This window comes from Schistocerca gregaria, chromosome 5 (genome assembly GCF_023897955.1).
Source record: "Schistocerca gregaria isolate iqSchGreg1 chromosome 5, iqSchGreg1.2, whole genome shotgun sequence".
NCBI lineage: Eukaryota > Metazoa > Arthropoda > Insecta > Orthoptera > Acrididae > Schistocerca > Schistocerca gregaria.
Window position 1 is genome coordinate 282450820 of NC_064924.1, and position 22840 is coordinate 282473659.

Consider the following 22840-nt stretch of genomic DNA (forward strand, 5'->3'; position numbering starts at 1 on the left):
TTAGATTGTACATTGCTCTCAGAATACAGGATCCTTCTATCATGCGAAGACCAACCAGTATGCAGATATCTTTATGCCACACTTAACAGAATCAAGCAAAGTAAAGTTGAGGTTGGAATATGAACAATATTATGGAAAGGACAGATTGCTATTAACCATAAAGATGACACATTGAGTCGCAGGCATGCACAACAAGAAGACTGTTACACATTGACCTTTCAGCCAAAGCCTTCTTCACATTTAAAAGAGAAACACACACAAACAAGTCCACCTCATGCACATAATCATAATCACTATCTCCAGCCATTTTAGTGAGAATGCACAGTGTTGCACTAACCCCCCACCCCCACATGTACTCTGCCCTCACCTTTCCGTGCCCCACCTCAGATTGCCCCTTCCACTCGATGCGACACAGTGCACTCTGACTGAAGTGGCTAGAGATGGCAGGCGCGCGCGTGTGTGTGTGTGTGTTTACTTTCGTAAGACGACTTCGGCCAAAAGCTCAATGTGTATCAGTCTTTTTAGTGTGCCTATGTGCAACTAAATGTGTTATCTTTACAATATCAATCCATCATTTTATAATATTATTGACACTGTAAAAGAATGTGTCTTGTCTTGGTGGGAGCAGCAGCCAGTTTTGCATCTGATCTGCCTACTTTAGGTGGCAGTGGTGTGAATGTGGTGCATGTTTCAAAGTTTTGTGTTATTTCTGACCTGTATAAGTTGTTAGGTACAAGGCTTCAGTGTGTTTTAAGGATGGCTGGCTCATCCCTTTTTTCCTCAGTGATCAGCTAACCACACCCCACTTTTAGATTATTTTTTCTACTGTACTGTTATTCTGCTTGTATTTTAACATGAATTTTTCATAAGCTTGTTTGAATATGGTTGTGAAAATTGGGCAGAGAATTTTGGATCTCAGCTAAGCACTTTGACTCTTAAAACATAAATTTAAATGTTTTCACTATAACCATTTTAAAATATTTTAGTAAGAGTACTGATACCACAATGCTGCATGTCCAACAACAACAAGCAGTCAGGCCAAGAGAGCTTTTCTTTATTAAGATTTTCTGTAACTTATCTAGAACTAAATGCAATGTGTGAACTCTTAAATATTCTTAAACAGTTTCAATAAAGCAACATTAACATGTCCTACTGATGTGTTTCAGGCTGGACTACAGATGTTTCAGCAACGGCAGCGGCAGCATGCACAAGAAGAAAGGGAGAGGGAAGAATTGTTGAGCAGAAGATTTACACAAAATTCTAGTGAAGCAGACACTTCTATATTTATTGACTATTCAGTTCAGCACAATATGTCTCTTCAGGTAGCAGAGATATCTTGATTCATACATTTTTTTTTTCAAAAAAACTCATCCTATAATGTTCAGGAACTAATAAACTATGCATATATGCTTGCATAATATAATGCTCTTTACTGCTGCCAATATTTAACGCCTCCTTTCACCTCACTTGGATGAAGTACATTGCTGATTGACTAGTGGATTTTCCCGATATTCATTCCTTGAGATTGAAAATGAATATTTTCTGTTCTTTCCACAGAATTCCAATCGAGGTGTGGATGACATGCTGAGAACTGGCTCTGTGATTCTTGAGAATTTAAAAGATCAGCGGTCAACATTGAAAGGTGCCCAGAAACGCTTATTTGACATTGCCAATACCCTCGGACTTTCAAATACAACAATGAGGTTAATTGAACGACGAGTGTCACAGGATAAAGTTATTCTTGTAGGCGGCATGGTGTTTACTGTTATTGTTATTATTATTGTTATATTCTATTTTCTGTGAATTTTGTTTGACAAAGCCCACCGCTTGATTTTAGTTACACCTTTTTGAGCAAGTAGGCACACATGCTCTGTGCATGTTAGAATTTATTTTGCCATCCATTCAAGTTACCAGCTATTATTCTCATTTTATGTTTAGTTCAGGATCACATAAGTGGGGCCAGGTAGAAAAAGAGACTATGTTTAAGAGAGAATGGTAATATTTGCATTTAAATATGTGTGCTGGATGTTCCTTTCTACAGTGATATGTATATATATATTCATACTTGCCTAGGGAACATATGTACTGGAGGGGGGGGGGGGGGGAGTTCATTATTAATTATTTTATGAATCAGAATTTTTTTACAAAATAAAATCAATATTTTTGAATATTTTAGTCGTGTGTGTGTGTTTGTCAGTGTGTGTATGTGAATCCACCCCTTACATGCCACATGTATTTCATCATCGTTGTGGCATGGATGGCTGAGATGTTGGTGAAGATACTAAAAAGAGTGGTAAAGTGAAGCAAACTTGTTAATTATTGGTTCCTTCATCTATCAAACATTGGTGTGCTCTCCCCCTCCCCCTCTCCCCCCTGTGTGTGGTGAGTAACAATATCTCCTAATTTCGTAATTAACATTGTTTCTCCATACCAGATTTTCCGTTATTTGATTAGTTACTTTCAATGTGATTAAAGTAAATGTCGGTAATGATCATCAGATGTAGGAAATTTACTACATCAGCAGGCAAGATCTAGAACTTGTCCACTTCTAGAGTAAGTGCATAGACAATAGAGTATACTTAGTAAATAATAAATTGTCTGTAGCACAACTCACATTGTAAGCAAATGGGTAGGCACAAAATGAAGCCAGGAAGCGTACACATTAGGCTGAAAGGACAACATTGCTGTTCTTGTCGTGTCTGGCTGCAACCTTCCTTTTCTTCCTCTCCCCACCCAATCCCCTTCTAGACTCGGTGAACTAGGCAGGAATTGGTTGGTTGACTGATCTGGGAGAGGGGCAAACTGCAAGGTCATTGGTCCCATCAGATTAGGGAAGGAAGTTGGCTGTGCCTTGTCAAAGAAACCATCCAGGCATTTGCCTGAAGCAATTTAGGGAAATGACACAAAATCTAATCTAAATCAGGATGGCTGGATGCAGGTTTGAACCATCATCCTCCTGAATGTGAGTCCAGTGTGCTAACCACTGTGCCACCTTGCTCGGTCAAGTACTCATGCTGTCATGGCTTTAAGTAATGTACTGCCTCATACTCCTAGTAGATTTAACTATTCTCACAGGAGTACCAATTAAGCAGGGACCTACAATTGGCTCTCATTAGATGCTCCTATGATCCAGAATACCACTCAGTCGATGGGACACCACAATGATCCTGGATATGTTGACAGCTCTATTTCCCAAAGTGTTATAGTACAAAAACAAAAGTGCATATCATGCCAGGTGTTAATACTAAGCTATTGATATTTTTGTGTACATACCTGACCACTTAAGTGGCTTCATTTGAAGAAATTTTTTTACCTAAATCCTTTTCTTCTTGCTTAGGAACACGAAGAAATTGCAAGGAGCTAGATCTGGGTGTGGTAGCAGTTTCATTACACAATTCATGCAGTTCTGTCTCTCAACTACTTCACATGAATGTGCAGGCATGTTGTCACATGAAACAGTACTTACTTCTTGGCCAAATAGGGCTAGGTTTTCTTTAGTTCTTATCAGAGAGGTCCAGTATGGATCAATGTTTGTTCCTTTTTTTTCCCGACTTACCAGATTGCCGCACATGAAGGTAACACAAACTTATGTTAGATCAATACAGGGTTACTTACTGAATTGTCCTCATAATGGCTGCAGTACATGCCTCCTCATGGTGCTGCCTTCCTCCAACTGTAGCAATCCCCTCTCACTGTGGAACTCGAGCTTCAAACTTGCCATTTAATTGTTATTTTGTAAGTGGTTAATGTACTTGTAATTGTATGAAAGGCACTTGAAATGGTGGCCAAAATATTGTTCCTCCAGATTATAACATGACACACAACCTGTCTAGAATAACTTTATTGCAAAAAAATGGATGATAGTTTTTGTGCAGAAAAGAAGCACATCTAAAATATAGTAATTGATTCAATTAAAGGTAGATACATAATCATTTTTCTTCTTTAAATTTGTAATAAATAAAAATAGTGGCAGAAATTCTCAAAACAGTCAGTATAACAAAGATAGAACATTGCAGCTATTAGATTTCTGTGCATTCAGTTCAACTGCTAATGAACATCATTTGATACTGGTAAGTCTTTTGATACTGGTTTCTTCGTTAATGAGTGTTTCACTGTCATTGTTTCTCTTCTGATCATGTCCAGCAATACTTTGGAACTCTCCAATATCTAAAAACAGACATATTTTAATGGTAAATAAATATGTGTGTATAGATGTCACTTTGCACAAAAAAAACCTGGCAGAGAGAATTAACACATTTATGAAGTGCAAACTCAGTAATGTAATGCACTATTTATGCTAAACTGGAGAAATTATGTATATACATATAATTTATATATCATGTATATACATATGACTAGCTTTATGAGCTTGCAACATTAATTCATGATTGACTGAGATAAGCATTGAATATGTTAGTAGTGCCAGATTATGGAAAATTATTGATGTGTTCTTGGGTATCTGCTCCTTCTGTCTGCACATATGTGTCGACTGTGATTTGGTTGTATGTATTTTAGCAACTAATCTGAAGCTCATATTAACTTAGGTATAATATCAACCCAAAAACTGTAATGAGTTATTAAACAAACAGGGAATACTAGTAGTGATTACTGAAAAGGGTATCCTCATAACACATCACTACTTGAACATTTGACATACCACCGCAATGAAACATCTGTGATATATTTAGATTTTACCGGTTGTGCATCGGTATTTGCTCATAATATTTCATCAGAATCTTAACATAATTATTTTCCTTGCTATAGCAAATGAAATAATACGCCATTCAGGATAGCCAATTACAAATATCAAGACCATCTCCTTGCAGTGAAATATGTACATTCTTGTGAGATGATAGCCTACATTAAAGCATCACATACAAAGGAAAAAATAATGTATCAAAAGTTAGGACAACAAAAACATTTCAAACTAATCCATTCCAATCCTGCTCCCGGGATTGGAAGGACTCCTTACCCTCTCCCTTAAAACCCACATCCTTTCATCTTTCCTGACGAAGCAACCGCTGGTTGTGAAAGCTCGAATTTTGTATGTATGTTTGTGTGTCTATCGACCAGCCAGTGCTTTTGTTTGGTAAGTCAATCATCTTTGTTTTTAGATATAAAAATTTATACAGACATTTCTCACTTGTGCATCACTGTGTTCCCTCCAATGTTATGTAGCAGCCCTTTTGAAGGTTCAGATGGTATTAACTTTGTTGCAACACAGGACAAAAATGTTGGCTTTAAGCTGCATGCATTCCTCATCTTGACATACTCAAATTTAACAGAAGAGTCCTCTGGTACTACTATTTTCTCAATAACTGACCAAAAGGCGAAAAATACAACATACGCAATATATCAGCAAGTAATACTACCACAACAAATATTATTTTTGAAAAAAAATGTTTCATAGCACAAAAATATTACTCACATGACGTGTGTGATAGGCAACAAAAAAGTAAATATGGTTCCTGCAGTGCAAAAATTGCTACACATTCACACATTATCTTCCCAGCATTTATTTCTTGTAAAACACATTTTTTTTTTCAATCTTTATAAAAAACCCAATTCTGTATGTTTGGAAACACTTTTCTCAAATTCACACTTAGCTAATGACAAGACTGTTCCATACATTATGGTACATTTAACATATAATGACACAAATGTAGCTTTTCCAACCACATTTTCTTGGAACCTTAAATAAAATAAAAAAGTCAATAACAACAGTAAACATGCTTAGCAATAACTAAAAACGAGTATTAATTTTTTCAAAAGCAGAACATCTACAGTGCTTGAAGGAACTTGAGAGACTGAAGCAAGCGAGTTCAAATGTATAACTCTGAACACAAGATGGTATCGCAGCTCACAGAAGACCTATGAAATTGATTTATACAATAATTAATTGAACGAGTAAACATCCTATAGGGGTTCTACTGGTGAAATATTGTCATAGTTCTATCTGCTTTTGAATGTAATCATGGGAGAAAACATAAACTATCTGTTGGATAACAGACCTACCTACTCTGCTTGCACTCTCAAAGGCAGTCAAATGCACAAATATTTGTAAAAAAAAAAATTGATACCCAGAAAGAAAGGAAAAGAAAAAAAAACCACAAAACAGAATAGGAATCAAAAACCTTGGAGGGAATTGAGAGCTCTGGTGGCAGACAAATATTAAGGAAAGAAAGGAAGGTTGAAAGATGGAAGGAATACACAGAGGCATCCCACGGGGCTCACCACTCTTTGGTGAGTTCGTACTTGGCTACCACGAGACCCCAGACTTTGCAGCATCTCTTCCCTTTCCGTGCTGCTATCCTTTTATCCCATCCCTTGAGTAATATGTCTTGGATAGTTTTGGGAATGCATTCAAAGTTTTGATAGCACAGCATTGGAACCACTCATGTGTTGTTTTTCCTTTGTTCTCCATATCGTCCCCTTCCTCTGCTTTGGAGTTTGAGATTTCCCTTTTTCTTCTTCCTCCCTGTATGCTCCTCAAGGCTGGCCCACATGTTAGGTGCATAACAGGTGACAGGGTAATCAAAATTCCCAGTCCGGGTCGACAGGTAGGGTCTGCACCTACCCCCTGGTACAGTAGTCGCCCAGGGAGGGAGGAGTGCCTGAGCTCTTACCTTCCTAACTGCCAATAGGACCCTCTTTCAGGAGTTAGGGAGGTGTGACTTGAGGTGTGTGAGCCCCCCCTCCGCCCTGTTGAAAGGAGAACGCCACTGGAGATGGTGGCAATCAAGAGGGATATTTTCTTTTTGCAATGAGCCATGCGCCATCTCAGTCTACATCTACTAAACGTAAATGGAATGAGGGTAAAGATTCAAAGACTTTTCTAGCTGCACGTTGGTTCCTCGTGGTATCACGTACTGAAGGAGGTCAGCCCTTTGCTACTGTTAATCCATTTATTATTCAGGAACGTGCTGATGCAATTGCAGGCTGTGTGAAAGCCTGTTCTCATTTACATAATGGAACTTTGCTTTTGGAGACCAATCGTGATTTTCAAGCCCAACAACTGCTTGCAGCTTCGCTCCTCCACAGGTGTCCTATTAGTTTTGGGGCCCATCATATGCTGAATTCTTCACATGGTCTTTCTTACACAACTGCTTGATGATCTGACTGGGGACATCTCTCTGATCAGAGCATCACTGCGGTCCATTGAGTAATAAAAAAGGTTGATGCAGACTTGGTGCCTACATGCAGTCTTTTTCTGACATTCGATAGAGTAGTGCTTCCATTGAAGTTTAAGGCAGGCTATGAAGTCATCACAGCCTGACCGTACATTGCAAACCCGATGCATTGCTACCACTGTCAAGGTTATAACCAAATTTGTGTGTCCTATCAAAACCTAGCCAAATGTGTTACTTGTGGTAAAAACACTGAAGAGGGCGACTGCCCGCCTCCTCCTCCCTGCTGTATCAATTGTAATAGCAACCATGCTGCTTAATCCCGTGAATGCCTCATGTATCTCAATGAGCAGGCCATCCAGGAGATCGGGGTGAAAGAAAAAGTACCCTATTCTGTCACTCACAAGTAGTTGGCTAGTTGAAAGCCCTGCATTTTATCATCCAGCACTTACAGCACCGTTCTTGCCAAGCCTTGCTCCACAAAAGACTTTCCACACAGAATTGTGACCTCCAATTCAGTAGTGCAGCTGTGAAATCGCTCAATATCAAGGTATCATCCCTGTCTCCTCCTCCTGCAGCTGTGCAACAAACTGTCAAATCTTCGCCCCAGCACTGAAATCACCTGCTACGGGCCGGAAAGGGCAAAAGGAATAATCCTACAAGGACTTTTTACGTCCCTCTAGCTGACAAATGTCTCCATCTTCGCCTGCCAACTGTAAGAAATCAAACAAAGGCAATCCGTCTTATCCTTACCTGGCTGACCTCCATTTTGCTGGTGCGCACTGCCAACCATTTTTCTACCCTGGAATCCATAGGCCAACCCAGGGAGATGCCAATTCCTCTGTACATTTCTTGGAACAGGACCCTCCAGCTTCTGTGCCCTGTAGCAGTGTATCTTCAAAGGCTGTCAAATGATTCTTCTCCAATGGAATGTTCATGTCATTAGAGCAAACAATGAGGAATTATGGTTTCTCTTGGAATCACAGCGTCCACTTGTTTTCTGCTTCCAAGAAACAAAGTTGCATCCTTGCAAATGCTTTGACCTGTTGTGTTTGCTTCTGGTCCACTTTGGCCATTGTCACCTTTTACACTAATCCAGTAGACAGTTTCTATACAGAAGCTGTTGAACTACATTGTCTTATGGATATGATGTCCTGTGCAGTGGATATGCATGCGGTTTGTCTGCCATCCCTGGCCACCCATACTACACACTCCTTTTCGATGATTCCATTGACTGCCTATATGGGGTGCACTGCTCTTCTTTGTTACCTCCGGAGTTCACTTTCGGCTACTGCTCTGGCACTTAGCTTCACGTTATCTGCCACATTCCCGAGGCGTGTGAACCCTTCATTGGCTTCTTGTGGTGGCTCGTGTTAATCTTGGACTTCATTCCCTTCCTAAAGTCACTACACCGAATTTGGTCTATCGCTTTTAGCTTCTTGACCATCACACACAACTTAGCGATAGCATCGTCCTGCACACTTATGACTCTAAGACTGACTATGGTGTCAGGTGTACCTTCTTCATTGGCACCAACCATTTTGGTATCAGCTTCCAGAACACTGTTCGATTTTTTATAGCAAGTCTTCACCTTCTATCAAGCTACCCAGTACATCCAGTGACACAGGCTTTTTTTGTCTTATGTTGTGATTCTCTCAGTGCCCTTCAGAGCCTTTGTGTGCTGTAAACAGTCCATCCCATAGCGTAATGGGTCCACGAGAGCTTCCGAAGTAAATTTAACCTTCTTCTCTCAACACTTCCTAGATCTAGCAGAAATATCATGATGATACTAACTCTTGTTTGTTGTTGTTGTTGTTGTGAACCACTATGATGTTCATCTTGGTACCTAGTCACCTCAGTGTGGTGGGAAATGGGGCTGCTGATGCTGCTGCCAAGGCTACAGTCCTCCTACGTCAGCCTGCTAGCTATTCCATGACTTCGGATGATCTCCGTGTTGCTGTCTGTCAGCAGATGGTGTCACTCTGGCATCATTACAGGTCTTCTCTTCATGGGAGCAAATACTGATTCGGGACCACTGTCTCTATGGCATATTTTGTGAACCTTTCTCCAAAGGGAAGTCCTTGTTTTAAGCTCTTTCCTTTTGTCAACTGGGCTTAATTTGTTGTCTCATTGAACTCCTTTTACTTACTAATGTACTAAGGTTATGACATAGGCAATTATGACCTCACTTGTTTTTGCGCAAACAAAGCCTGTATAAGGGAAACAACTATTAAAGAAAGAAATGAGGAAATAATTGATGATGAGATGGAAGATATGATACTGTGAGAAGAATTCATCAGAGCTCTGATAGATCTAAGTTGAACCAAGATCCCCGGAGTAGACAATGTTACCTCAGAATAACTGAAATGCTTTGGAGAGCCAGTCATGACAAAGCTATTCCACCTTATATGCAACATATATGAGACAGGTGAAATACCCTCAGACTTCAAGAAGAATGTAACAACTCCTGTTCCAAAGAAGGCAGGTGCCGACAGATGTGAATATTGCTGAACCATCAACAAACTATTTACAGAAGAATGGAGAAACTGGCTGAGGCTGATCTCTGGGGAAGATCTGAAATGTAGGAACACATGGGTCTTGTCTTAGACGATACACTGGAAAAAAGAAAACCTATGTGTATGACATTTGTACAGAAACCTTCCGATTATGTCGACTGGGATACATTCCTTGAAACTGTGAACATCGTAGGGGTGAAACGCAACGAGCAAAAGGTTATCTATAACCTGTACACAAACCAGACTGCAGAAAAGAAAACATCACCTGCATGTATTGTGGTCGTATTTAGTTAATAGCATCTTTGGAAAAAACGCATACCAAGTTTCAGCCATATTGGTCTATTTCTTTGTGTTTGGCATTCATGTGAAACAAGGAAGTCAAGTGATTGTCCAAAAAACGGATGAAAAAGAATTTCGTGTGGTGATTAAACATTACTTTATGAAAGGCAAAATGCCTCAGGAGACTAAAGAGAAGCTTGATAAACGGTGACTCTGCACCATCGATTAGAACAGATTATAAGTGGTTTCAAAATTTTCGGAGAGGCCATATGGGCACAAGTGATGCTGAATGTTCTGGACACACTGTAGAGGTTACAACTCCAGAAATCATTGATAAAATCCATGATATGGTGATGGATGACAGAAGAGTTAAAGGTGTGTGAGATTGCTAGTGCTGTGGGCATCTCTAATGAATGGCTACATAATATTTTGCATAAACATTAAGACATGAAAAGAAATCCGCAAGATGGGTTTCGCAATTGCTCGCGCTTGACCAAAAACGGAATCGTGTGAAGTGTTGCAAGGATGGTTTGCAGCTGTTCAGGAAGAATCTGTGGGACTTTAAGCATTGTTTCGTCACTGTGGATGAAACATGGATACATTACTATACTCCTGATACGAAAGAACAATCTAAACGATGGGTTACCAAGGAAGAATCTGCACCAAGAAAGGCAAAGAAAATTCCTTCTGCCGGAAAGGTTATAGCAACTGTCTTTTGAGATCTGCGAGGGATAATCCTCATTGACTATCTGGAAAAGGGTAAAACTATTACAGGTGCATATTTTTCATTGTTATTGGACCATTGGCGAACCTAGCTGCAAGAAAAATGCCGGTTGGACCGCAAAAAAGTCCTTTTCCATAACGACAATGTACCAGCACACACCTCAGCAGTTGTGGTCGCAATATTAATGGAAATGGGATTCCAACTCGTTTCATATCCTCCCCGTTCCTTGAACTACTGTTTGTTCCCCAATTTGAAGAAATGGCTGGTGGGATAAAGATTTTATTCAAATGAGGTGGTGATCACAGCAACTAATAGCTATTTTGCAGACTTGGACAATTCCTATTATTCGGAAGGGATCAACAAATTAGAACAGAGCTGAATGAAGTGTATAAGTCTAAAAGGAGACTATGTCGAAAAATATAAAAAGTTTACCCCAAACAAGTAAGTAGTTTTTATTTTGCACAGACTTTTCAAATGCCCCTCGTATGCATCACTCTAGGGGAACAATGTACACCCTCACATCTTCTTACCAATGAATTTTACTTGTAGCTAAACTATAAAAAAGATGGATTTAGATTTAAAGTTATAGGTATTCTGCAGGGATGTTATTTTTATTTTGCATGTGGTGGCAATTGCAACAGTTTTTCAAGAAGAAATACCTGCCTCAGCATGGAAATAAATATTCTGTCTTTCGCCAGAGTGGCTTGGAGATATATGAGCGCTAGAAGCCGGTTACCATACATTAAATGAGCTTTGTTTTTCATTCATATACTGGACAGTGAACCAAACAAGTTAATGTAATCTGGTTAATGTATGCATTGGTGAAGAAAATATACAAGCTGGTAGCTCAATAGGATTCTCATAAGTTATTGTGCAGAAATGTGATATAATACGTCTGTATTTTAAAGCAATTATAATAAGTTAAGTTGGAGAAGGGTCTAAGGGCACAACAGTTGCACATAAAGGTAAGGAATGTACTTATCACTGTGAATATTACGCTTCAGATTACAAGACGAATATAAAAAAAGTAAGAAAAAGGTAATGGAATGTTGACAAATTAAATCAAGTGACACTGAAGTTTGCTATTTTGCCAGCAAAATAACTGATATAGTAAAAGTAGAGAAGACTCACAACACAGACTTGCAGTAGCAAGAGGTGTGTTAGTGAAAAAGATGCATTTCAAATATAAATTTAAGTGCTCAGAACTATTTTCTGAAGGTATCTGTATAGATTGTAGTATTGTACAGAAGTGAAATGTGGGCGATAAGCAGCTCAGACAAGAAAGGTGCAGAAGCTTTGAAATGTGGTATTACAGAAGAATGCTGAAAATTAGAGGGGAGGACTGAATAGTTAATAAATTTATAGCACAACTTGAATAAAAAAAGAGACTGGCTTGTTCGACACATTCTGAGGCATCATCACCACTGATGCAACAGCCCTTTGTGAGCCTTGGCCTTCTGTTTAGTGCTGAACTCTACCAATTGTGAAATCTAGTTTTCCTTATGTCTTCTCCCACCCTAGCTTTCGTCTTCCAACGCTCCAAGTTCCTTCAGGCACTGCATTGAGGATCTTCATCATTCTTTCATTTGCTCTCAGTACATGTTCTGCCCATTCTGGCCTTTTAATCTTAGTGTAACTGACAATATCCGGTTTATTATATGGACTATATAATTTGTAGTTGAATTTCCTCCTCAAGATCTTTGTTTCAAATATGTGAAGTTACTTTTCACTGAATTTTGTTAGTGTCTATGTTTCACAACTAAAACTTTATATATCATAACCGTAATTTTCCTGGAAAGCAATTTACATTTCAGATGTATTCTGCAACAGTAGTACGCATGTTAAGCACTGCTAGATTGTTTTAAAACTGATTTGAAGTTTAAAGTTTTATGATATAGACTGGAAATATTAGTCAGAAGTCGGACTAAAGTACGATCATCTTTACCGTTTGGACAAATAACAGGATTTTGATGTATGTGACAGAAAAGTAAGTCGTATGATTACCAATTTGTGATGGGACTTAGCCTTCGTGATACTTTATAGTTACGAACATCAAAGGACACAGAAAGAGACTGATCGCCGACAAAAACTCGATTATTAGTCTTGAGTAGGCCACAACGAAACACAATCACGAAGAAATTACAATTTTGCCATGTTGTCAGAATTTAACGTCAGGGCCAGAATTACTGATATTAACACATGCAAGTCCTTGAATGACATATCGGTGTGTGCGCTCAGCTTAGGGACAAACCATAAACCTTAATTCAACTTTAATTTTCCGTGTTGCCTACATCATTTCATGAACATTTAAAGTGTATCCGTTAAATTAACTGATTATTCTGATAACATAAAACTGCCAAGTGAATTAGTGATAATTTAAATGTGTACAGCAATAATTTAACACCAGAATTATGAAGCACTCTGAACACAGCTCAAGGGTATGTTATCTCTGGAGTTACGTCATGCAGTTGTCGAATATGCGACGTACCGACGCCTTGACGACGGAATAATAATAAACAACTTAATATCCTCGCAAAATTCATAATGTGGCCTCTGCTTGGGTGAAGCTTCAAGACACTATTTATTCTCAAACCGGGCATAAGAACTATAATCAGCAATTCGTGTAAACTGAAGGGTCTGTCACGAACACTGCAAGGGACGTTTGGTTATTTCAGGTCAATGGAGGCATCGCATTATCGAGTGGTGCAGTCACTACATTTATAATGTGAAGAAGATCGACAGACAATGAACACAACTGCTTTCTTTACAAGCAAGTTCGGTGCACACACTCCAGTGTGCTGCTCCATCGAGACAGTGACATCATTTTAGAGATACAGTATCTGAAAGTAACCAAACCACGCAAGGAGTTTCTTTTTTGTTGTGATCGATGGACGCCGTTCCACATCATCTCGACTGGGACACCCATCACCATCGAGAAGACGGAGAGCAGCGCCACAGTACCCTCCACAATGCAGCTGAGGCAGAGATATATATTTATGAAATCATTAGACACAAGATAACTGCGTGCAGTTACAAGCATACACTGGACCATGCAGTGCTATCACCATAAGGATCACTGCCGTCTTGCCTGACTGGCCTGTAATATATCATAAAGTTCTCTCCAGTGTTGGCACAACACTGCTACACCCCACTGGGTGGGGTTCTGTCTACATTAATAGTTTCAGTGTCTGCTGTGGGCCACTGCATCAGAAACCACAGTCACCTCCAACTACAGTGAGCACAGGAATTCTATTCTGGCATGCCATGGGGCAAAATATGAGGCATGTTTTCTTAAGCAAGAGCTGATTTTATATCAAAGAAACAATTGCATAAAAACCCATACCTCAATCTACTACTCAACATAATTCTGACCAAAGTTTTAAGACAGTAATCATAATGAGCAACCAAGTTCTCAATTCCTTTCTCACAAAAATTCTCACATCTGATTTTCCAGCCACTGCTGATAGCTGTTGTATCACTATCATAAAAACTGCCTAAATGTTTTTTTCAAGTGTAGGAGCAAGTGATTGTAACTGAGCACTAGGTCATAGCTATACCAAGGACGATCAAATCCAAACACAGCCTCCTCGCTCAGTTTTACATGCTTCTTCATGCATGAGCATGAGCTTCCGTAATTCATACTGTTTTCTCCATGAAATTCTCTCATCTGCCAATGAATTTCTGTAGGTGAATCACTGTGTTTCAAGCTAAGCGAGACTTTCAATTAACTGGGGAATCTTACATAAGAACAAACAGCTGTTAAGTCGGACAGATGCTTCCTGTAAAGCATCTTTAGGTGCACAACAAATTTAAGTATTCAGCACACATGCACAGATAATCAATTTCAGCACAGCACAGCAGGGGGGGGGGGGGGGGGGGGAGGGAGAGGAGAGAAGAAGCCAAAAGCCAGTAACACAAAGTATGATGGATGATGGTTTGGGTCCCACAGGATACAATGCATTTTCTCAACTCCAATTTATTGAGGGATGTTTGAGCAGTAACTGCTAATTCAGAGTCTGCCATATTTCAGTATGACAATGTTGAGTCACAAATGTGCAAAGAGTATTTGAAGAATGACAGGTACAAGTGTTCCTCTAGCCAGAAAGTATGCCTGGGGCCTATCAAACATGTTATTTATCACTAATGTCTTGGTCATGATAGTCCAATTACTGTTGGACTCACATAAGAATATACAGATACCATGAAAAGCTTAAAGTTTTTTGATTTCACACCATGATATTTAAGTATGATGATATTACATAAAATAAATAGTGAAAAGGATAGTTGAAATTGATGTAACACGCTGACTGCCACAAGGGCACCTCCGGCCACAGCAGAGCATCACACCTGGTGGAATGTGTCTGGTGTGGAGGTGAAACATCCATCACTATGGATGTGGAAGTCAACATGTTAAAAATAATAAAGCATGAGGGGTGTCCAGAAATTAGCCTCCTTCAGGCTATCAACAAAATACTGGCATAGTTAAAAAAATTTCATTATTTACAAAAACTTGCGATTTTGATTCTCAGTTCTCAGCCAATAATATAAATAACTTTGTTGTAGTCCTTGGAGGGGGAAGGGGTGTAAGGAGACAGACAAAAATGGAAAAAAATATAGAAGACTGGGCTGAATACATGGATTTAAAACAAATACATAACACAAAGTTGCCCTATTCCGTTAGCAGTGGCCAGAGTAGGAAGGGTTACAACCTGAATAATATTTTCCCTCTGAATATATTGCTCAACAAACCAAGAAGCATATTGCTGAACCATGCCTTTGAAAACAACACTGAGCTCTCATACGTATTGTAAAACCAGCTCATCGTGACCATTTTTCTCAGAACTTGAAGCCGTAATAGTCAGGTCTGATCCAGAGGCTGTAGGACTGGATAATTGTGTGGACTTGATAATGATTCAAACATGCTCCTTGAGAGCTACAAACATCTCCTTGAAAATGATTCATTCTTGAAAGAGAGAATACAAACAGGACAACTTACCCAAGCCATATCATCACGAACAAAAAAATTGGTGTAATCTTCTTGAAAGTTCTAACATTGAACATAGTAATCGACAAGCCTGGAAATTATCAATACACCTTAAGTGGTCCTACAGTGAACAAGGTCACCCCTGACCAAACAGCACACCAACTGCTGTTGAATGACAAAAAGTAATGAAGCTGCAGCCTTGTATGACATGAGACTGGAGCAAATAAATAACCTCTGCCCCGTAACTATGAATTGGATCCTAAAACTGATGTCAGGTATAAAGCAAAAGCTGTGACACTATTTAAACCAGGCAAAAAAACTGAGTAACTCAAAGAACTTCAGATATGTATCACTTCTGTGCTATCTATTCAATATTTTGGAGAGAATGAATTTCTGAGTATGTTGACAGGAACATCATTAAAGATTAGGTAAGTCATGTACTAGCCAGATACTTAATTTAACCCAGTACATTGAGGAAGAGTATGAAAGAAAGCAGATTACAGGAGTTGCCTTTATTGATACCACGAATCATAAGAAACTAACAAAGAAGCTATACACGACAACAATTAAGAACTACTGGCTGACACAGTTTATTAAGTGTTTACAGCAAACGGCAATGTTTTGTCAGTCTAAATAACAAAATGAGCTGATGGAGAAAGCAGAAGAATGGTCTTCCCCAGGGAAGTGTGCTGTCTTCGATATTATATAACATATACACCAATGTTCAGCTACCTAATACTGGAACCCGGTCCTTCATCTATGTAGGTGATAAGCTGTTGCTGTTCACGGAGCAACATTTGAAGAAAGCTAACATCTGCTCTTGAAGAATTTGCTATCTATTATGACAACAACTGCTTGAAACCCAATCTGGATAAAACTCAATTGTGCACATCCCACCTATGCAATAAGGAGGCAAGGAGAAAGCTTAAAATCACCTGAAAAGTACACAGTTTAAATTACTGTGTTCTCCCTCAGCACCTAGGGTTAAAACTGGAGATCATGCCTTAACTTAACACACAAAATTGTATAGACACCAAGCAGAAGGTGTGCACCAGGAACAATTTCATCCCCAATCTGACAGACACAACATGGGGAGTGTCCTCCACACATTCACTATTGTTCTGTGTTTTTCTGCTGTGGAATATGCAGCACAGGTTTGGAGGAACTCTGCACATGCTGAAAAAGTTGATACGGCTCCTCATGAGACAAACGCATAGTCAAAGATTGCCTGCGACCAACCTCATACATTAATGTATTTCCACTCATTGAGTAGAACCTACGTATGTAATAAGCCAGTCTGCAGCAGAAAGTGAGAAGAAGAAGAAGCAAGAAACAGATCCACAAAATCCATTGCTTGGAATTCATTCTTATCCATCACAATTGGAATCCAGGAAAATCTTCCTCCTCACTACAGCATCAACACCAGCTCCAATTTCAGCAGCAGCTCACTGAACTGAGCTGTGGCGAAAAAAGTCTTCTGGAGGATAATGGACAGAAAAAGAGAAGTTACCATCAGGCTGTCATCTCCAGTACAGGGCTTGGAAGACCCTAAACAAATTGAGCACAGGAGTGAAAGATTCAAGACTAATTTGAAGTGGGGTATCAGCAATGATGAGCTTTGTGAATGTGACACAAAGCAGGGCTCTGAACAGTTGTTAGTTTGCAGTAATCTGAGCAAACCCTGAGGCATGGAAGACTTGTTTGCAGCAAATGACTATGCCGTTTTGGCTGTTGAAAATTGGATTCATGAAGTGTGAAATTCACTGTCATTAATATTAGATTATGCTGTATTTTAGCATTTTTAATTTTTTAAATTTTTAGTCAGACAAATAAGAGCAAATTTTTCGGAAACATTTACTTTACTACAGATTCAGATATATGTATTTATCACATTTATTAACAAGTTGACCAATGCACTATGCATAAAATTCTGTCGTATGGAAGTTTTGGACCCTAACAACCAAACAACTTGTGGTACTATGAGTGTTTTGTGATAATCTTATGAAAAACACTTTGAAAAAGTGTGGAAATTTGTCCAACAGTTTAGACATCACAAAATTTCAGTTTTCTGTACCAATTTGTTGCTGTTAGCAGATGGTCGGCCACTTTGGTTTAATCATGAACTGTCCACTGAAAACCATGTTATAGAACAGATTTCACTTTTGGGGAGATTTTCAGTGGCAACATTCATTTTGCACAGCTACTTTATGGAATGAAAAGCAGTGTGGCTTGCTCACTATCACATTGACATACTGCACAAGTCAGTGTAGTGATTGTCTCATTCCCCCACCACTTCACATGGTATATGAAAATGGAGGTTACTTTTGCTTGGGCGTCATAGTGGACACTTAAGTGCACTTGATGCAAGGGGTTGGTGATATCCATTTTCAGCTACCCATGGGTAAAGTATTACTGTGGCAGAAACAGCTATATGATTCCATACTACACATATTTGCACATACCACCCCTACTAACTTGTAGCAATGTAGTGGCCTTATTACTTTTCTGCAAACTTTAACTATTTGCTTAAGACATTCTGTAGTGTAAAATGAATATGCAAAATAGTGAGACAGATTACATAATGAAAATGAATTACTACACTTATGGTAAAGGCCACTGATAAGTGGCATATAATATAGAGAAATATGATGAGAATGGACATTACAGAATGCAAGCCCAAGTTAAATCTCTGACTGGTTGTTGCTACTGTAGCTGTTCAATAAATAAATAAATAAATAACAGTCAGTTACTTTAATATTCTCATACAGGGAAATTTTATTATGTGGACTAAAGAAACTTGTGATGAGTCCCACAGCTCTACCCCCTCCCCCTCCCCCTCCTCTCTCTTCCCCTTCTTTTGCATTAATTCGACCTGATATGGGTCCCTTACGTGACTGCTGTTGCAGTCCACAACTCAGAATTATTTTATGGAAAAAGAACTCTTTGCTGATAAATTTCCTGCACAGACAGTACCATGATTCTGAAATGTAGAAGTATCCCACATATTCCTTTATTTCCTTCTTTCAGCCTCTTTTTCTAATATTAAAACTATCTTCAACATTTAAACCAAGATTTTACCCATTATGGCAGACCGATATACTTGTAATTTTCCCAGTAAAATGATAAACAAAGCATTTTTAAATCATTCTTGTCAGCTGGAATTCTTAGGCAGTCAGCTGTATCAAATAAGATTAGATTAGACTAGGTGTACTTTCTCTTCCACGTATTCATAAGCAGGAGATTATCAAGGAAATTGTAGAACACATCGTAGCTCAGTTGGTAGAGCACTTGCCTGCGAAAGACAAAGGTCCTGAGTTCGAGTGTCGGTCCGGCACACAGTTTTAATCTGCCAGGAAGTTTCATATCAGTGCACACTCTGCTGCAGAGTGAAAATTTCATTCTAGAAATATCCCCCAGGCTGTGGCTAAGCCATGTCTCCACAATATCCTTTCTTTCAGGAGCGCTAGTTCTGCAAGCTTCACAGGAGAGCTTCTGTAAAGGTAGGAGACGAGGTACTGGCAGAAGTAAAGCTGTGGGGACAGGGCGCGAGTCAAGCTTGGGTAGCTCAGTTGGTAGAGCACTTGCCCGCGAAAGGCAAAGGTCCCAAGTTCGAGTCTCGGTCGGGCACACAGTTTTAATCTGCCAGGAAGTTTCATAATACTTACATGTATATCTGACATATTCCAGTCAGCTGTCTTGCTATTTGATTTTTATATGTACAATACGATGTCAATGTGGATTTACATATGGCTGTCAAATCATTCAGTTGTGCAGTACAGTGAACAACAGAATAGGAGTACATAGGAAAGATATATTGTGCAAACCCATTTTATGTTCACATAAGTAAAGAACACACTACTGACAGACATATTTATTTCAGGGGATTTAGAGCTGTCTCACTATCTGACAATTTTTGAAGCATTTAAAACCAAGTAGTCACAGCAAAAACCTCTATTGGCATTGAGATACATACACCTGACTGACATGAACTGAAATCTGGATGATGGAAGATAAGAGTTCTATGATTCTGGAACCAGTATAAATTGTAGGCCCTGCACATAAACTGCAGAAATAGGATAGCTGACTGGAATATGGCAAACATATATTACTAATATAAAACACAATAAACATGATATTATGGATTCACAAACATGGTACAAGTGTATAAATTTAAAAAAAAATACTGCATTTATGGGATTATGACACATGTCATACAAATAGAGAAGTGATGATTAAAGTTCGGTCTGGAAATGTAATAATAAAAACAACAGAAGGAACCATAAGGGATATCAACATAATCCGCAATACAGGTTACAGCTGGAACCATGAAATGTGAATGCATTTCACATATCAGTGACCAACACATGGTTGTGGCAATGAAGATTACCAAAGTACAAAGGACGACTGAACAAGCAGAAAGAAATGTATGTTCAGTAAACCAGATCAGTAACAATCGGTAGTGTCATATCTTAATGCGGAAATTGAAACTTTCAGCACAGGGCAGGAGCATGTAGAGGAACTGTGGCTCAAGTTTACGAGAATAATTGACCACATGTTGGATAAATATGTCCAATTAGAACAGTCCACGGTATACAGTCACTGCAAAGAAATATCTAAAGAAACAGAGATTACTGCATAATAGATGTAAAACAAAGCATGTGACCATAGATAGAGTGAAGCTGAATGAAATGCATTTGGCTGTCAAGAGAAATGCGTGATGCCTGCAATGACTACCATAGCAGAAAATTAGCAAATGATTTTTCACAGAACCCAGAGATAGTCTGGTCATTTGCAAAGGCTGCTAGTGGCACCAAAGTTAGTGTCCAGCCCTAGTGAATGTGAGAGGAACTGAAATTGAGGATAACAAAGCAAAAGCTGTATGCTTAATTCCATTTTCAAATGTTGCTTTACAAATGTAAACCTAACAGAATTGCCGCAATTTAATACTTGCACCACTGAAAAGATGAACGAAATAAGTATTAGTGTCAGTGGTGTTAAGGAACAGCTGAAATCGTTATGACTGAACAAAGCTCCAGGGCCCAATGGAATCCCTGTTAGATTTTCTATTGAGTTTGTGGCTGAGATTGGCCCTCTTCTGACTATAATCCCTCAAGCAAAAATCTTGCTTAGTTCTTGGAAAAAAAGTACAGGTCACACTCGTCTACAAGAAGTCTAGTGGAAATGATCCACAAAACTACCATTCACTATCCTATCTTATAACATATTCTGAGCTCAAATATGACGAGGTATCTTGAACAGAATGACTTCCTCCAAGCCAACCAGACCCGATTCTGAAAACATCGACCATGTGAAACCCAACTTGCGTTTTTCTCAAGCCTCATTGAAATCTTTGGATCAAGGCAGTCAGATAGGTGCATTATTTCTTGATTTACTAAAAGCATTTGACTCAGTACCACCCCTGTGCTTACTGTCAAAAGTGCAATCATAAGAGGTATCAAGTGAAATTCATGACTGGATTCAGAACTTTTTGGTAGGAATGACACAACATGTTATCTTGGATGGAGAGTCATCGTCAGATGCAGAAGTAACTTTGGATATATCCTCCCCCGGGAAGTGTGTTGGGACCTTTGCTGTTCATGTTGTATATTAATGACACTGCAGACAATATTAACAGTAATATTAAGCATTTTGCAGATGATGCAATCATCTATAATGAAGTACTATCTGCACAAAGATGCATAAATATTTAGTCAGATCTTTATAAGATTTCAAATTGATGCGGAGCTTGGCAACTTGCTCTAAATATTCAGAAACGTTAAATTTAGCATTTCACAAAACAACAAAAATGTGGTATCCTATGACTATAACATCAATGAGCCAATGCTGTAATCAGCCAAAAACTTGGGTTTAACACTTTGTGGGGATATGAAATGGAATGATCACGTAGGCTCAGTTGGGGTAAAGCAGGTGGTAGACTTTAGGACTAATAGGGGACATTGAACATATACAGAGAAGAGCGACACGAATTGTCACAGGTTTGTTTAATGTGTGGGTAAGTGTCACATAGATACTGAATGAACTGAATTAGTAGACTGTTGAAGTAAACTATCCTAAGAAAGTCTGTTAACAAGGGTTCAAAAATTGGATTTAATAGATTACACTAGAAATGTACTACAATCGCCTACGTATTGCTCAAAGAGAGATCATGAGGATGAGATTAGAACAATTACTGTATGCACAGAGGCAGGCAATCAATCATTTTTCCTGCACTCCATATGTGAATGGAATGAGAAGAAACCCTAATAGCTGGAACTACGGGATGCACCGTCTGCCGTGCACCTCACGGGGATTTGCAGAATATAGATATACAGGGTGGTCCATCTGAAGTTTCGGATGAGATCATCTCGAAAATTATACATCGGGTGAAAATAGTGGGTAAGACTAGTTCGTAATCTCAAAGGGGGCCATCAAATGATACTACATTTGACCCCCAACCCACCACCCCCACCCCCTTGAGTGGGGCGGCAGGGTGGGGGGGCCTTGTAAATCTTAAATGGAAACCCCCATTTTTTTTGCAGATTCGGGTTCTCCATACAAAAGTAATCAAGTTTTGTCTGAAACATTTTTTTAAAACCATTGACAGATGGCACTTAAATCGAGAAACATAAAATTGGGGAAGAACTCCGATTTATTTAGAATGATCTGAGACAGACGCATCAGCCATAACAATTATGCTGCAGCTCCGCAATTGTATGTGGATCATTTCCCAAACAGATGACATCCAAGCGAAAACATTATTTGAAAGTGCACTCAATGAGCTCGAAATGGACACATGCACCGTCCACTTCGTCATCGTGAATACAATGAAAATGATGCTCGTACCCTTACCGTTCTCGCCTGTGTTCAACTGGATCCCGAAATTAGTAGTCATGCAATTCAGAGACAAACTGGAATACTGAAATAAACTGTTTTGAGGACTTTTAAGGCACATAAATATCAAGCGTATCATATCACACCGACACAGGCATTAACGCCGAAAGATATGCAAATACACGTGCATCTCTGCCGATGGGCCTTGAAAACGATAAGAGGTGACAATGATTTTTTTTAGGTATGAGGTGACAATGATTTTTTTAGATACATTATGTTTACTGATGAAGCCACATTCAAAAACAAAGGTGAATAAAATGGTCATGATTGTCATTGGTCCACTGTCAATCCACACTGGCACAGACCCGTTGACAATCAA

General features: G+C 39.1%; 2 protein-coding genes across 2 annotated transcripts in view; one reads left to right on the plus strand and one right to left on the minus strand.

Moving 5' to 3' along the window:
* The window catches only part of LOC126272180 (probable Golgi SNAP receptor complex member 2), a 30326-nt gene extending 26578 nt beyond the window's left edge, over positions 1-3748 (plus strand). The window contains exons 3-4 of the mRNA XM_049974833.1: positions 1167-1322; positions 1558-3748. Coding sequence (XP_049830790.1) covers positions 1167-1322; positions 1558-1803 — 402 coding nt within the window. The 3' untranslated portion in view covers positions 1804-3748. The remainder of the gene's footprint in view (positions 1-1166; positions 1323-1557) is intronic.
* Positions 3749-3825: 77 nt separating this feature from the next.
* The window catches only part of LOC126272181 (Sjoegren syndrome nuclear autoantigen 1 homolog), a 48280-nt gene continuing 29265 nt past the window's right edge, over positions 3826-22840 (minus strand). The window contains exon 3 of the mRNA XM_049974834.1: positions 3826-4167. Within this exon, the coding sequence (XP_049830791.1) occupies positions 4048-4167 (120 nt within the window). The 3' untranslated portion in view covers positions 3826-4047. The remainder of the gene's footprint in view (positions 4168-22840) is intronic.